This window comes from Coregonus clupeaformis, chromosome 12 (genome assembly GCF_020615455.1).
Source record: "Coregonus clupeaformis isolate EN_2021a chromosome 12, ASM2061545v1, whole genome shotgun sequence".
NCBI classification, from domain to species: Eukaryota; Metazoa; Chordata; class Actinopteri; order Salmoniformes; family Salmonidae; genus Coregonus; species Coregonus clupeaformis.
Window position 1 is genome coordinate 16,274,375 of NC_059203.1, and position 16,003 is coordinate 16,290,377.

The window sequence follows — 16,003 nt, forward strand, 5'->3', positions numbered from 1 at the left end:
TGGCTCTCGTGCCACGGTGCCAGGACCGGCTGATAACCTAAAACACACTGGAAAGGTGTTAAGTTGGTGGAGGAGTGGAGGAGAGAGTTCTGGGCCATCTCTGCCCAGGGGATGAACCTCGACCACTCCTCCGGCCGGTCCCGGCAATAGGACCTCAAAAACCTACCCACATCCTGGTTGACACGTTCCACCTGCCCATTACTCTCTGGGTGGTACCCCGAGGTAAGGCTTACCGAGACCCCCAACCGTTCCATGAACGCTCCCCAAACTCTGGAAGTGAACTGGGGACCTCGGTCAGACACAATATCCTCGGGGACCCCATAGTGCCGGAACACATGGGTAAATAGGGCCTCAGCGGTTTGTAGGGCAGTAGGGAGACCCGGCATGGGAAGGAGACGACAGGCCTTGGAAACCGATCCACAACGACCAATATGGTGGTATTCCCACTGGGAGGGGGTAGGTCAGTTACGAAATCCACCGATAGGTGGGACCATGGTCGTTGTGGAACGGGCAGGGGATGTAGCTTACCCCTGGGCAAATGTCTAGGCGCCTTACACTGGGCACACACCGAGCAGGAGGAGACATAAACCCTCACATCCCTAGCTAACGTTGGCCACCAGTATTTCATGCTAAGACAGTGCACGGTCCGGCCAATACCTGGATGTCCAGAGGAGGGTGATGTATGAGCCCAATAAATAAGACGATCACGGACCTCGACGGAACGATACGTCCGCCCCACAGGACACTCGGGGGAGTAGGGTCGGTACGCAGTGCCCGGTCGATTTCGTATCGACCTCCCATACTACCGGAGCCACCAAACAAGATTCCGGCAATATGGAAGTAGGCTCGTTGGACCTCTCCTCCGTGTCATACCGCCGGGACAGGGCGTCTGCCTTACCATTCTGGGACCCTGGGATGTATGTGATCTTAAAAACAAACCGGGTTAGGAACATATTCCACCTAGCCTGACGAGGGTTCAATCTCCTAGCTGCCCGGATGTACTCCAGGTTACGGTGATCAGTCAGAATGAGGAAAGGGTGTTGAGCCCCCTCAAGCCAATGCCTCTACACCTTTAGGGCTTGGACTACGGCTAACAGCTCCCTGTCCCCAACATCATAGTTGCGCTCCGCCGAGTTGAGCTTCTTCGAGTAGAAAGCACAGGGGCGGAGTTTAGGTGGCGCGCCGGACCGTTGTGACAGGACTGCCCCAATACCGGTCTCGGACGCGTCTACCTCAACCTGGAATGGTAAAGAGGGATCCGGATGCGCCAGCACCGGAGCCGAGGTGAACAGGTTCTTAAGTTTGACAAATGCCCTGTCCGCCTCAGCCGACCACTGCAAACGAACCGGACCCCCCTTTAGCAGGGACGTAATGGGAGCTGCAACCTGTCCAAAACCCCGAATAAACCTCCGGTAGTAATTAGCAAAACCCAAGAACTGCTGCACCTCTTTTACAGTGGTTGGAGTTTGCCAATTACGCACGGCCGATACTCGGTCTACCTCTATCTCCACACCAGACGCGGACAACCGATAACCCAAAAAGGAGACGGACTCCTGGAAGAACAGGCATTTCTCTGCCTTGACATACAAGTCATGCTCCAACAGTCTTCTCAACACTTCGGCGCACCTGGGCTACATGCTCGGCTCGAGTAGCAGAGTACACTAGGATGTCGTCGATGTAAACTACTACCCCCCTGCCCATGCATGTCCGGGAAAATCTCGTCAACAAAGGATTGGAAGACTGACGGAGCATTCATTAACCCGTATGGCATGACGAGATACTCGTAATGACCCGAGGTGGTGCTAAATGCTGTCTTCCATTCATCCCCCCTCCCTAATGCGCACCAGATTGTACGCGCTCCTGAGATCCAACTTTGTGAAGAACACGCGCTCCGCGTAATGATTCCGTCATCGTCGCAATCAGTGGAAGTGGGTAGCTGTATTTAACTGTGATCTGATTGAGACTACGATAATCAATACACGGGCGCAATCCCCCGTCCTTCTTCTTCACAAAGAAGAAACTCGAGGAGACTGGGGAAGTAGAGGACCGTATGTATCCCTGTGCCAAGGACTCGGCTATGTATGTCTCCATAGCCGCTGTCTCCTCTTGAGACAGGGGATACACATGACTCCGTGGAAGAGCCGCTCCTGTTTGGAGATTTATCGCACAGTCCCCCTGTCTATGAGGAGGTAGCCGTGTTGCCCTCGATTTGCTAAACACGAGTGCTAAATCCTCATACTCGGGGGGAATGCGCAGTGCGGGCACTTGGTTCGGACTCTCTACCGAGGTCGCCCCTACGGAAACACCTAGACATCTCCCTACACACTGAGCAGACCACTCCATAAGAGCCCTCTGTTGCCACGCTATGGTAGGATCATGGGTGCTTAACCAGGGAAGGCCCAACACCACGGGGTACGCAGGAGAGTCAATCAGATAAAACTGAATGATCTCCTCATGACCCCCTGCGTCGTCATCGTCAGTGGTGCTGTGACCTCCCTGATCAGGCCCGACCCCAACGGCCGGCTGTCTAATGCGTGGACAGGAAATGGATCGTCTACCGGCCGAAGGGGAATCCCTAACCTACTACAAAATGCCCGATCAATAAAGTTCCCAGCTGCGCCTGAATCTACTAGCGCCTTATGCTGGGAATGAGGTGCCACCTGTGGAAACCTCACAGGAATACTCATGTGACCAACAGAGAGCTCTGGGTGAGTGGGGCGCCTACTCACCTGAAATGACTCCCCCAGTGCGTGGCCTGTTGTCACCTCTCCCAGGAGACCCTCCCCAGCACCTGGCCGCAGTGTGTCCTCCACGACCGCAGGTGGTGCAGGGGATGGCCCCCCTCGGGTTCCCTCTCCTCCTCTCTCTAGCGCCAGCACCCCCTAGCTCCATGGGAATCAGCTCGGGGGTGCTGGAGGGATGAACTGGACGACCCCCACTCGGGGACGTCCGCGGGTAGCCAGCAGGGTATCCAGACGGATGGAAATGTCCACCAACTGGTCAAACGACAGGTTGGTGTCCCTGCAGGCCAGCTCCCGGCGAACGTCCTCTCGTAGACTACACCGGTACTGGTCGATGAGGGCCCTCTCATTCCACCCCGCTCCGCCGCTAGTGTCCGGAACTCCAGTGCGAACTCCTGTGCGCTCCTCTTCCCCTGTCGGAGGTGGAATAGACGCTCTCCCGCCGCTTTCCCCTCAGGGGGATGATCGAAGACAGCCCTGAGCGGCGGGAGAACTCCGCGTAGGTGATGGTTGCGAGCGTCTATTCCCCTCCATTCGGCGTTGGCCCACTCCAACGCCTTGCCGGAGAGACAGGAGATGAGGGCGGAGACGCTCTCGTATCCCGAGGGCGCCGGGTGTATGGTGGCAAGGTAAAGTTCTACCTGCAGGAGGAATCCCTGACACCCGGCTGCAGAACCGTCATATGCCCTCGGGAGTGAGAGCCGAATGCCACTGGGTTCTGGCCGTTGGTGATGCGATGTTGTAAGGGTCCTTGGCCACCTCAGGGTTCACCAATCGGCGCAGAGTGTTGGACACCTCGTCCATGGCGGTCCCGAGTTGCCGGATCATGGCGTCCTGGAAGTTGATCCGGTCCAGCAGGGATTCGGGTGCCGCCGCTGTTCCTGCTGACTCCATGAAGGTGTGTTGTTCTGTCACTGTTCCGTCGTGGATGTGGTGGAGGAGTCAAGCGCAGGAAACAGAGGTTTAGTCCAACAAGACTTTTAATAGTCTCAATAACACGAGAACAAAACCCCGACCTCGAAAACACGAAGTGGCGAGGGAAAATTACGCACACACGTAAAACACTAAACATGAAAAAATGACACGGAAAACAAACACGTATCATAGACACAGTGGCAACAGAATAACAACACACAAATACCCTAGATCACAACACGGAACTTATAAGACACGTAATCAACTCCCAAACAGACACAGGTGTGACAGACAGACAAAAGCAATCAAACACAGAAACATAGAGCGGTGGCAGCTAGTACTCCGGGGACGGCGAACGCTGAAGCCTGCCCGAACCAGGAGGAGGAGCAGCCTCGGCCGAAACCGTGACAAGGACACTAGTCTATCTCCTGTTTCCGTAGCGTTAGGCAGCTTGATATACAGTACACCCCCTGGACAGGACACTAGTCTATCTCCTGTTTCCGTAGCGTTAGGCAGCTTGATATACAGTACCTTCAGATAGTGTGTGTTACAGCCTGAATTCAAAATGGATTAAATATATTTTTGTCTCTCACCCATCTACACATAATACCCCATAATGACAAAGTGAAAACATGTTTTTAGATTTTTTTGCTAATTTTCTGAAGATGAAATAAAGATATATCTCATTCATATTAGTATTCACCCCCCTGGGACAATGAATGTTAGAAACACATTTGGCAGCGATTACAGCTGTGAGTCTTTTGGGGTACGTATCTAAGAGCTTTGGACGCCTCGATTGTACAATATTTGCCCATTATTCTTAAAAAATGTCTTCAAGCTCCGTCAAGATTGTTGTTGATTGCTAGAAAGCCATTTTCAAGTCTTGCCATAGATTTTGAAGCCGATTTAAGTCAAAACTGTAACTAGGCCACTCAGGAACATTCATTCGTCTTGGTAAGTAACTCCAGTATAGATTTGGCCTAAATGTTTTAGGTTATTGTCCTGCTGAAAGGTGAATATGTCTCCCAGTGTCTGGTGGAAAGCAGACTGAAGCAGGTTTTCCTCTAGGATTTTGCCTGTGCTTAGCTGTATTCCGTTTATTTTCAAAAAAAGATGTAAAACTCCCTAGTCCGATGACAAGCATACCCATAACATAATGCAGCCACCACCATGCTTGAAGATATGAAGTGTGGTACTCAGTGATGTGTTGTGTTGGATTTGTCCTAAACATACCGCTTTGTATTCAGGACAAAAAGTTAATTTCTTTGCCACATTTTTTGCAGTATTACTTAAGTGCCTTGTGGCGAACAGGATGCATGTTTTGGAATATTTTTATTATGTATAGGCTTCCTTCGTTTCATTCTGTCATTTAGGTAGGTATTGTGGAGTAACTACAATGTTGTTGATCCATCCTCAGTTTTCTCATATCACAACCATTAAACTCTGTAGCTGTTTTAAAATCACCATTGGCCTCATGGTGAAACCAGTCAGCAGTTTCCTTCCTCTCCGGCAACTGAGTTAAGAAGGATGCCTGTAGCTTTGTAATGACTGGGTGTATTGATACACCATCCAAAGCCTAATAAATAGCTTCATCATGCTCAAAGGGATATTCAGTGTCTGTTTTTTTGTTTTTTGTTTACCCATCTACCAATCGGTGCCCTTCTTTGAGAGCATTGAAAAACCTCCCTGGTCTTTGTGGTTGAATCTGTGCATGAAATTCACTGCTACACTGAGGTACCTTACAGATAATTGTATGTGTGTGGTACAGAGATGACGTAGTCATTCAAAAAATCATGTTAATCACTATTATTGAACACAGATTGAGTCCATGCAACTTATGATGATATTATCTAAGCACATTTTTACTCCTGAACGTATGTATGTAGGCTTGCCATAACAAAGGGGTTGAATACTTCATTGACTCAAGACATTTCAGCTTTTCATAAAAAAACTAAAATTAATTTAGAAGATTTTCTACAAACAAAATTCTACTTTGACATTATGAGGTATTGTGTGTAGATCAGTGACACAAAATCTCAATTTAATCCATTTTAATTTACGGCTGTAGCACAACAAGATGTGGATATGAAGAATAAAGTGGAGTGAATAATCACGTCAATGCGCTTATGTAGATATCGATAATAAGTGATATCCGTATCACCCGTAGGCTACACCACTGCTGTCGTCCTTACCTCCAAGCGTTTATTCAAAGTTGGATAAACTACTGTAAGTTGGATGTATAATCTTTGGATGCCGACAGCAGTCTCACCGTTGGAAGACACAGCTTGGACTGTGACCTACAAAAAAGCCTATTCCTGCTCTTTTCCCGCGATACATCAACAAAAAACATTTGGTGTGTCATCACGGTCTCTGACCTGTGGTCACACTCGCTCAGGCGGGAACAGACTTAAGCTATCACCTTTTTTTCAATACTGATTTGATCATTGAGAAAACAGAAACAATGGTGTCATAAAGAATTGTTTCGCAAACCATCCTTTCTGAATTTAAAAGTAATCCTGGAAGTAATCATCTAGTATCTGATTACAACATCTTAGGTGGTCTTTGGGATGACTGAACCACCCAACCTTCCAACCTCAAGGTGGACACTAGCCATAAGGCCACTGAGATGGTTATTGGCCTGTATGTCCATACCTATGTATTCTCAGTATGTCCATACCTATGTATTCTCTCTGTATGTCCATACCTATGTATTCTCAGTATGTCCATACCTATGTATTCTCTCTGTATGTCCATACCTATGTATTCTCAGTATGTCCATACCTATGTATTCTCTCTGTATGTCCATACCTATGTATTCTCTGTATGTCCATACCTATGTATTCTCTCAGTATGTCCATACCTATGTATTCTCTCAGTATGTCCATACCTATGTATTCTCTGTATGTCCATACCTATGTATTCTCTCTGTATGTCCATACCTATGTATTCTCTCAGTATGTCCATACCTATGTATTCTCTCAGTATGTCCTTACCTATGTATTCTCTGTATGTCCATACCTATGTATTCTCTGTATGTCCATACCTATGTATTCTCTCAGTATGTCCATACCTATGTATTCTCTCTGTATGTCCATACCTATGTATTCTCTCAGTATGTCCATACCTATGTATTCTCTGTATGTCCATACCTATGTATTCTCTGTATGTCCATACCTATGTATTCTCTCTGTGTGTTCTGCAGGTATTGGCTATGCAACCCAGGTGATCGTGGCCCATCTGAATGTGTACTACGTGGTCATCCTGTCCTGGGCTATCTTCTACCTGTTCAACTGCTTCACCACTGAGCTACCCTGGGCTTCGTGCGATCACTACTGGAACACAGGTGAGACCCATTTCATCCTGCTTCACCACTGAGCCACCCTGGGCTTCGTGCGATCACTACTGGAACACAGGTGAGACCCATTTCATCCTGCTTCACCCGAGCTCTCTTTAACGAGTGACTACTGTAGGTTTGATGTTTAATAACTTATTATATTCTATTATAGTCTATTCTAGTCTAGTCCGGCCATCTACCTCCATGCTGTTCAATACTGTGATATATTCACTGTATGTTTCCTTGTAGAGAACTGTGATAAGTTCACTGTTTCTGTTTCCTTGTAGAGAACTGTGATATGTTCACTGTCTGTTTCCTTGTAGAGAACTGTGATATGTTCACTGTTTCTGTTTCCTTGTAGAGAACTGTGATATGTTCACTGTTTCTGTTTCCTTGTAGAGAACTGTGATATGTTCACTGTATGTTTCCTTGTAGAGAACTGTGATATGTTCACTGTATGTTTCCTTGTAGAGAACTGTGATATGTTCACTGTATGTTTCCTTGTAGAGAACTGTGATATGTTCACTGTCTGTTTCCTTGTAGAGAACTGTGATATGTTCACTGTCTGTTTCCCTGTAGAGAACTGTGATATGTTCACTGTCTGTTTCCTTGTAGAGAACTGTGATATGTTCACTGTTTCTGTTTCCTTGTAGAGAACTGTGATATGTTCACTGTCTGTTTCCCTGTAGAGAACTGTGATATGTTCACTGTCTGTTTCCTTGTAGAGAACTGTGATATGTTCACTGTTTCTGTTTCCTTGTAGAGAACTGTGATATGTTCACTGTCTGTTTCCTTGTAGAGAACTGTGATATGTTCACTGTTTCTGTTTCCTTGTAGAGAACTGTGTGGATTTCCAGAGGAACGGCACCAATTTCACCTTCAACCCCAACGCCACCTCACCTGTCGTAGAGTTCTGGGAGTGAGTACATTATTTTATAATATATATACATACTGTATGTATAGTACCAGCATTTATATTGATACCGTATGGCTGACCTATACCATACTATATGGCTGAACTATACCATACCATATGGCTGAACTATACCATACTATATGGCTGAACTATACCATACTATATGGCTGAACTATACCATACTATATGGCTGACTAACTATACCATTCTATATGGCTGAACTATACCATACTATATGGCTGAACTATACCATACTATATGGCTGAACTATACCATTCTATATGGCTGAACTATACCATACTATATGGCTGACCTATACCATACTATATGGCTGACTAACTATGCCACACTTTATGGCTGAACTATACCATACTATATGGCTGAACTATACCATACTATATGGCTGAACTATACCATACTATATGGCTGAACTATACCATACCATATGGCTGAACTATACCATACTATATGGCTGAACTATACCATACTATATGGCTGAACTCTAATATACTGTATGGCTGACCTATACCATACTATATGGCTGAGCTATACCATACTATATGGCTGAACTATACCATACTATATGGCTGAACTATACCATACTATATGGCTGACTAACTATACCATACTTTATGGCTGAACTCTAATATACTGTATGGCTGACCTATACCATACTATGTGGCTGAACTATACCATACTATGTGGCTGAACTATACCATACTATGTGGCTGAACTATACCATACTGTATGGCCAAACTATATTAATGGGTTGCACCTCAGTCATAGGTCGCGTCACGCCATTGGTATGAGCGCTCCAAAGACGTCTCACTGTAGTTGTGTCCGAAAGTTGAGTGGTGCCCAGTCGTTCTGAACAGGGGAAAAGGACTGTTTCATCTAAATCACACTACAGTGGCCTGGAAATATGATGGCATTGCTAAAGTAGGCAACTAATTAGTAGCAAACAACCATTCCCCTAATAAATAGTCAGTCTTTTAAATTGACATTCTTAACTTAAGCTACTGTAGCTGTATTTGTATTTGTATTTTGTATTTATTAAGGATCCCCATTAGTTCCTGCCAAGGCAGCAGCTACTCTTCCTGGGGTCCAGCAACATTAAGGCAGTTATACACAATTTAAAACATTACATGACATTATATTTCATAACACTTTACACAATACATTTAGTGTGTTCCCTCAGGCCACTACTCTACTATCACATATTTACAATACAACATCCATGTGTACGTGTGTGTAGAGTGCGTGTGTTATCATATGTATGTGTGTCTGTGCCTGTGCCTGTGTATGTGTGTTTCTCTTCACAGTCCCCTCTGTTCCATAAAGCGTATTTTCAATCTGTTTTTTAAAATCTGATTCTACTGCTTGCATCAGTTACCTGATGTGGAATAGAGTTCCATGTAGCCAAGGCCATGCTTTTAGTTTTGGAAATATTTAGGACTAATTTATTCCTTGCCACCCATTCTGAAACTAACCGCAGCTCTTTGTTAAGTGTAGCAGTGTTTTCACTCGCTGTAGTAGCTGACGTGTATAGTGTTGAGTCATCCGTATACATATGCACACTGGCTTTACTCAAAGCCAGTGGCATGTCATTAGTAAAGATTGAAAAAGTAAGGGGCCTAGACAGCTGCCCTGGGGAATTCCTGATTCTACCAGGATTATATTGGAATGGCTTCCATTAAAGAACACCCTCTGTGTTCTGTTAGACAGGTAACTCTTTATCCACAATATAGCAGGGGGTGTAAAGCCATAACACATACGTTTTTTCCAGCAGCAGACTATGATCGATAATGTCAAAAGCCGCACTGAAGTCTAACAAAACAGCTCCCACAATCTTTTTATCATCAGTTTCTCTCAACCAATCATCAGTCATTTGTGTAAGTGCTGTGCTTGTTGAATGACCTTCCCTATAAGCATGCTGAAAGTCTGTTGTCAATTTGTTAACAGTAAAATATCATTGTATCTGGTCAAACACCATTTTTTCCAAAAGTTTACTAAGGATTGGTAACAGGCTGATTGGTCGGCTATTTGAGCCAGTGAAGGGGGCTTTACTATTCTTAGGTGGCAGAATTAATTTTGCTTCCCTCCAGGCCTGAGGGTACACACTTTCTAGTAGGCTTAAACTGAAGATATGGCAAATAGGAGTGGCAATATTGTCTGCTATTATCGTCAGTAACTTTCCATCCAAGTTGTCAGACCCTGGCAGCTTGTCATTGTTGATAGACAGCAATCATTTTTTCATTTCTTCCACACTCACTTTACAGAATTCAAAGTTACAATGCTTGTCTTTCATAATTTGATCAGTTATACTTGGATGTGTAGTGTCAGTGTTTGTTGCTGGCATGTCATGCCTAAATTTGCTAATCTTGCAATGAAAAAAAGTAATTGGCAATATAAGTTGGTTTTGTGATGAATGAGCCATCTGATTCAATGAATGATGGAGCTGAGTTTGCCTTTTTGCCCAAAACTTCATTTAAGCTGCTCCAAAGCTTTTTACTATCATTCTTTATATCATTTTTCTTTGTTTCATAGTATAGTTTCTTCTTCTTTTTATTCAGTTTAGTCACATGATTTCTCAATTTGCAGTGCGTTTGCCAATCGGTTGTGCAGCCAGACTTATTTGACGTTCTTTTTGCCTCAACCCTCTCAAACATACATTTCTCAATTCCTCATCAATCCACGGGGATTTAACCATTTTTACAGTCATTTTCTTAATGGGTGCATTGCTTATTAGTAACTGGAATAAGCAATTTCATAAATGTGTCAAGAGCAGCATCTGGTTGCTCCTCATTACACACCACGGACCAACATGTATTTTTTACATCAACAATATAGGAATCTCTACAAAACTTATTGTATGACCTCTTAGAAACAATATTAGGCCCAGCCTTTGGAACTTTGGTTTTCCTAGATATGGCTACTATATTGTGATCACTACATCCTATGGAGTTGGATACTGCTTTAAAGCAAATTTCTGCAGCATTAGTAAAGATGTGATCAATACATGTTGATGATTTCATTCCTGTGCTGTTTGTAACTACCCTGGTAGGTTGACTGATAACCTGAACCAGGTTGCAGGCACTAGTTACAGTTTGAAGCTTTTTCTTGAGTGGGCAGCTTGATGAAAGCCAGTCAATATTGAAACACCGAGAAAATATACCTCTCTGTTGATATCACATACATTATCAAGCATTTCACACACGTTATCCAGATACTGACTGTTAGCACTTGGTGGTCTATAGCAGCTTCCCACCAGAATGGGCTTTAGGTGAGGCAGATGAACCTGGAGCCATATTACTTCAACAGTATTTAACATGAGATCCTCTCTAAGCTTTACAGGAATGTGGTTCTGAATATAAACGGCAATTTTTTTTTTTTTTTGTCACCTTTATTTAACCAGGTAAGCCAGTTGAGAACAAGTTCTCATTTACAACTGCGACCTGGCCAAGATAAAGCAAAGCAGTGCGATAAAAACAACAACACATAGTTACATATGGGGTAAACAAAACATAAAGTCAAAAATACAACAGAAAATATATATACAGTGTGTGTGAATGTAGTAAGTTATGGAGGTAAGGCAATAAATAAATACTTACAATTTCATAATTAACACTGGAATGATAGATGTGCAAAAGATGATGTGCAAATAGAGATACTGGGGTGCAAATTAGCAAAATAAATAACAATATGGGGATGAGGTAGTTGGGTGGGCTAATGTCAGAATGGCTGTGTACAGGTGCAGTGATCGGTAAGCTGCTCTGACATTCTCCAGCTTCAGAGATTTTTGCAGTTTGTTCCAGTCATTGGCAGCAGAGAACTGGAAGGAATGGCGGCCAAAGGAGGTGTTGGCTTTGGGATGACCAGTGAGATATACCTGCTGGAGTGTAGACTACGGGTGGGTGTTGCTATGGTGACCAGTGAGCTAGAATAAGACAGGGATTTGCTTAGCAGTGATTTATAGATGACCTGGAGCCAGTGGGTTTGGTGACGAATATGTAGTGAGGGCCAGCCAACAAGAGCGTATAGGTCACAATGGTGGGTAGTATATGGGGCTTTGGTGACAAAACTGATGGCAATTTGCTGAGTAGAGTGTTGGAGGCTATTTTGTAAATGACATCGCCGACGGCAACACCTCCACCATTGGCATTTCTGTCTTTTCTGTAGATGTTATAACCATGTATCTCTACCACTGAATCATCTAAGGTATTATCTAAGTGAGTTTCAGAGATAGTCAGAATATGAATGCCATCTGTAGCAAATTATTGATTTTATTAACCTTGTTTCTTAAGCTACATATGTTAACGTGGGCTTTTTTAACACTTTTCTGGGATGCTTGATTGTTTTCATTAATTTACTGGGAAGCTTAGCAGAAGTAGACATGCTCATGTTATTTATGTTAGTGCAGGGTGAGCTGCACACAGTGGACTTCCTACTAGGGCACACCGCCTCATTGCTAACAGCATAACTCTGGTTCATAGGCTCATAATTACTGCATACAATATCTGTAGGATCAGCAGAGGAATTCAGGGCAGTTAGAGGGACATAAATTATGTTACTTACATTGTGTCTTCCAACGCCCCTGGGCTAATATAAATTTGCTGAAGCATTATGGCAACTCAGCGACACAATGGTAGGGATTAACTGAGCTGGGCTTGGGTCATTGATAAGTTATCGTCTCAACGCAGCCTTATAACGCTGTGAAAGGATCCAGGAACCCAAATTATTTGGGTGGATCCCATCCTCCTTATAAAACAAGCTTTGTTTCCAGAAGGATTCAAAATTGTCAAGAAATGTTACACCCACAGAGCATCAATAGTCTCATAGCCAGTTATAGAGGGCTAAAAGTCTGCTGAAATGTTCAATGCCATGATTTAGGGAGGGCACAGGGCCAGATATTATGGGGTGTTTGTTGGTGTCAAGCATAGACCCAATCAGTTCTTTAAAATCCATCTTCAGCTGTTCTGAGCTGCCCTTCATAATGTCAATGAATCCCACATTAACTATGATTGATTCAATTTCCTGATGCAGTTTTAACATGTTTGGGAGCAGCTTATTGATGTCCTGTACTCGTGCTTCTGGATAGCACAAAGCTTTTGCTCCAGGGACTGAGACCTTTTTCACCATTGAACTGCCCAATACAACGGCCGGAGAAGGGAATGGAGAAATCCGCCCATTCCTACCCCTCACACAATTCGTTGAACCTTTCACGGGTCCACGAGAAGCAAGATAGCGTACGCCTGCTGCTCCCGGCGATAGGTCCAGACCTCCCACAGCAGGCAGTGCCCCGTCAGATCCAGAGAGAGGGAAAGGAGCTGAACTCGACGACGAAGCCGCTGCTGGAGTCAGCGTAATTGGAGTCAGCACCGCCATTTTAGACACAGGCAATCCCAGCGATAAAGGCACAGGGAGATCAGGCACCAGTGCGGCGAAGCTATTCCTCATGTCAATCTGCTCCGAACCTGGAACATTGGAACTCCGGATTGTCAATATTGTTCCAGATAAGAGCGTAATAAATACAGATTCTACAGCGCTGGAAACATTTGTTAACTATTCCAGACGAAGCGGGCTCCATTGCAACCTAGTTTGCTGTATCTATGTGGCTACTGTATGTGTAGCCAGCCTACTTTGACTGTGACTCCAGCAGATTTAGAGTCAATTCCATTTCAATTCCAGTCAATTCAGGAAGTAACAGTGAAATTCCAATCCCAATCATTTTCAATGCTTTTCAATTAGCAACATTTGGAATTGGAATTTGGTTTACTTTCAGAATTGACTGGAATTTAAATGGAATTGACCCCAACCCTGGGCTCCAGTACAGTACTGTGTATGTAGCCAGCCTACTGTTGATTTGGCTACTGTATTCCTGTCAAACTGAGGGAAACTCAGTGTGCAACCCAAGAGCACTGACAACAAGTTGCTGTAGCCTACAAGTGACATACTTAACCATTCCCCTAATAATTTGTCAGTCATTTTAAATTGTTCTGTGTCTACCAGCGTCAGTGGAGCTCTTGCACAGCCGGAGATGTTATGATGGGGACACAAATCTGCCCGTGTCAGCATGTTGTGTTGTTGGGAGAAGGATTCCTGTCTGGCTGCCAAAGGGCAGGCGGCCATAGAGGAGATGGCAAGGCTTCTGTATCACTGTGAGGATCCGCCCCAAACGTCACCCTATTCCCTATATAGTGCACTACCCATAGGGCCTTGATCAAAAGTAGTGCACTATTTTAGGGAATAGGGTGCGTTTTGGGACACACACACACACACAGCTATTGAGGATATGGCAAGGCTACTGTATGATATCTCTCTGAACCTGGAGAATCACGACCCGATTATAGGAACGATGCCAAGCAGCTAGCTAACGCTCATAGTCGTCTAATCTAGGAGCAGGTTGAGTCAAACTACCGTAGCAAAATCCTATTTGGTTACCTGCCTTATCACATCACATTCAGAGGTTAGGCTATCCTATGGTTAGCCTATTCAGAGGTTAGCCTATCCTATGGTTAGCCTATTCAGAGGTTAGCCTATCCTATGGTTAGCCTATTCAGAGGTTAGCCTATCCTATGGTTAGCCTATTCAGAGGTTAGCCTATCCTATGGTTAGCCTATTCAGAGGTTAGCCTATCCTATGGTTAGCCTATTCAGAGGTTAGCCTAGCCTACTGTAGCTCTCCCAGATTGAGCCAGAGTAGAGTTTGAATCGGCTGGTTAACCAGTTTCCTACACTTATACAGATGCCGTACCTACATTTGATCATCCTGTTGTTCCAGGAATTGTCCTGCACAGCAGGAAATGCAAACTTGTAGTGTATTCAAGGTTTAAAAAGGCTTCTAAAGTTTGTAATTTCCGCTTTAAAATGTCAGACTTGATTTGCCCTAACGAATGTATCAACCCCTACAAACAATTCACATTTCCTGTTGCTGCAGGTTTATTTACCTGCTGTGAGAAACTGGGTCAAATGAAGACATAGCATCTGTACACAAGGTACTATAATCTGGTGTTTATGGAGAACTGACAATAACTAAGTGGCCTGGTCACATTTTACAGTAGACTAGTTTCATGTTACTTACAGTATCGTGATGTCACATTTTACAGTATACTATTTTCATGTTACTTACAGTATCGTCATGTCAGATTTTATAAAATGTTGTTTGCTAGTTTTGTGAGGTCAGCATTGTCCGTCCATGGACTCCATGGCAGCCATATTGAACTATAGTGAAGTCACTTGGTATTGTCTGGCCTGGTCCCAAACCAGAAGAGTTGAACCAGGGCCAGACTGGTCCCAATTGTCCATGTGATGTCTTTCCAACTCTTATGGTCATTGACATGCATGACAACTCCCAGAGTTGGCTATAGATCACAAACAGATCTGAGACCAGTGTGGCCCTAGTTCAACTCTTATGGTCATTGTCATGCCAAACAGCACTAAACAGATCTGGGACCAGGCTAGAGCCAGGTGTGGCGTTTGGCTCTAGTCCAGGCAGGACCCCAGCAGCACTTAGTAGCTGCCTCTCCAACCCCAGAGTACTGAAAGAACAAGACTGGTTTCAACAGGGTTCTTCCCTGGGTTCTCTGGGTTCTCTGGGTACTGGGTTCTCTGGGTTCTCTGGGTTCTCTGGGTACTGGGTTCCCTGGGTTCTCTGGGTTCTCTGGGTACTGGGTCCTGGGTTCTCTGGGTACTGGGTCCTGGGTTCTCTGGGTACTGGGTCCTGGGTTCTCTGGGTACTGGGCCCTGGGTTCTCTGGGTACTGGGTCCTGGGTTCTCTGGGTACTGGGTCCTGGGTTCTCTGGGTACTGGGTCCTGGGTTATCTGGGTACTGGGTACTGGGTTCTCTGGGTACTGGGTCATGGGTTCTCTGGGTACTGGGCCCTGGGTTCTCTGGGTTCTCTGGGTACTGGGCCCTGGGTTCTCTGGGTACTGGGTCCTGGGTTCTCTGGGTACTGGGTCCTGGGTTCTCTGGGTTCTCTGGGTTCTCTGGGTACTGGGTCCTGGGTTCTCTGGGTTCTCTGGGTTATCTGGGTTCTCTGGGCTCTCTGGGTACTGGGCCCTGGGTTCTCTGGGTTCTCTGGGTTCTCTGGGTACTGGG

At 45.0% G+C, this 16,003-nt stretch overlaps 1 protein-coding gene across 1 annotated transcript in view; it reads left to right on the top strand.

Annotated features, from left to right (window-relative positions):
• slc6a11b (solute carrier family 6 member 11b) overlaps nt 1-16,003 on the top strand; it is a 95,621-nt gene that overhangs the window by 18,977 nt on the left and 60,641 nt on the right. The window contains exons 4-5 of the mRNA XM_041891855.2: nt 6,859-6,999; nt 7,828-7,909. Coding sequence (XP_041747789.2) covers nt 6,859-6,999; nt 7,828-7,909 — 223 coding nt within the window. The remainder of the gene's footprint in view (nt 1-6,858; nt 7,000-7,827; nt 7,910-16,003) is intronic.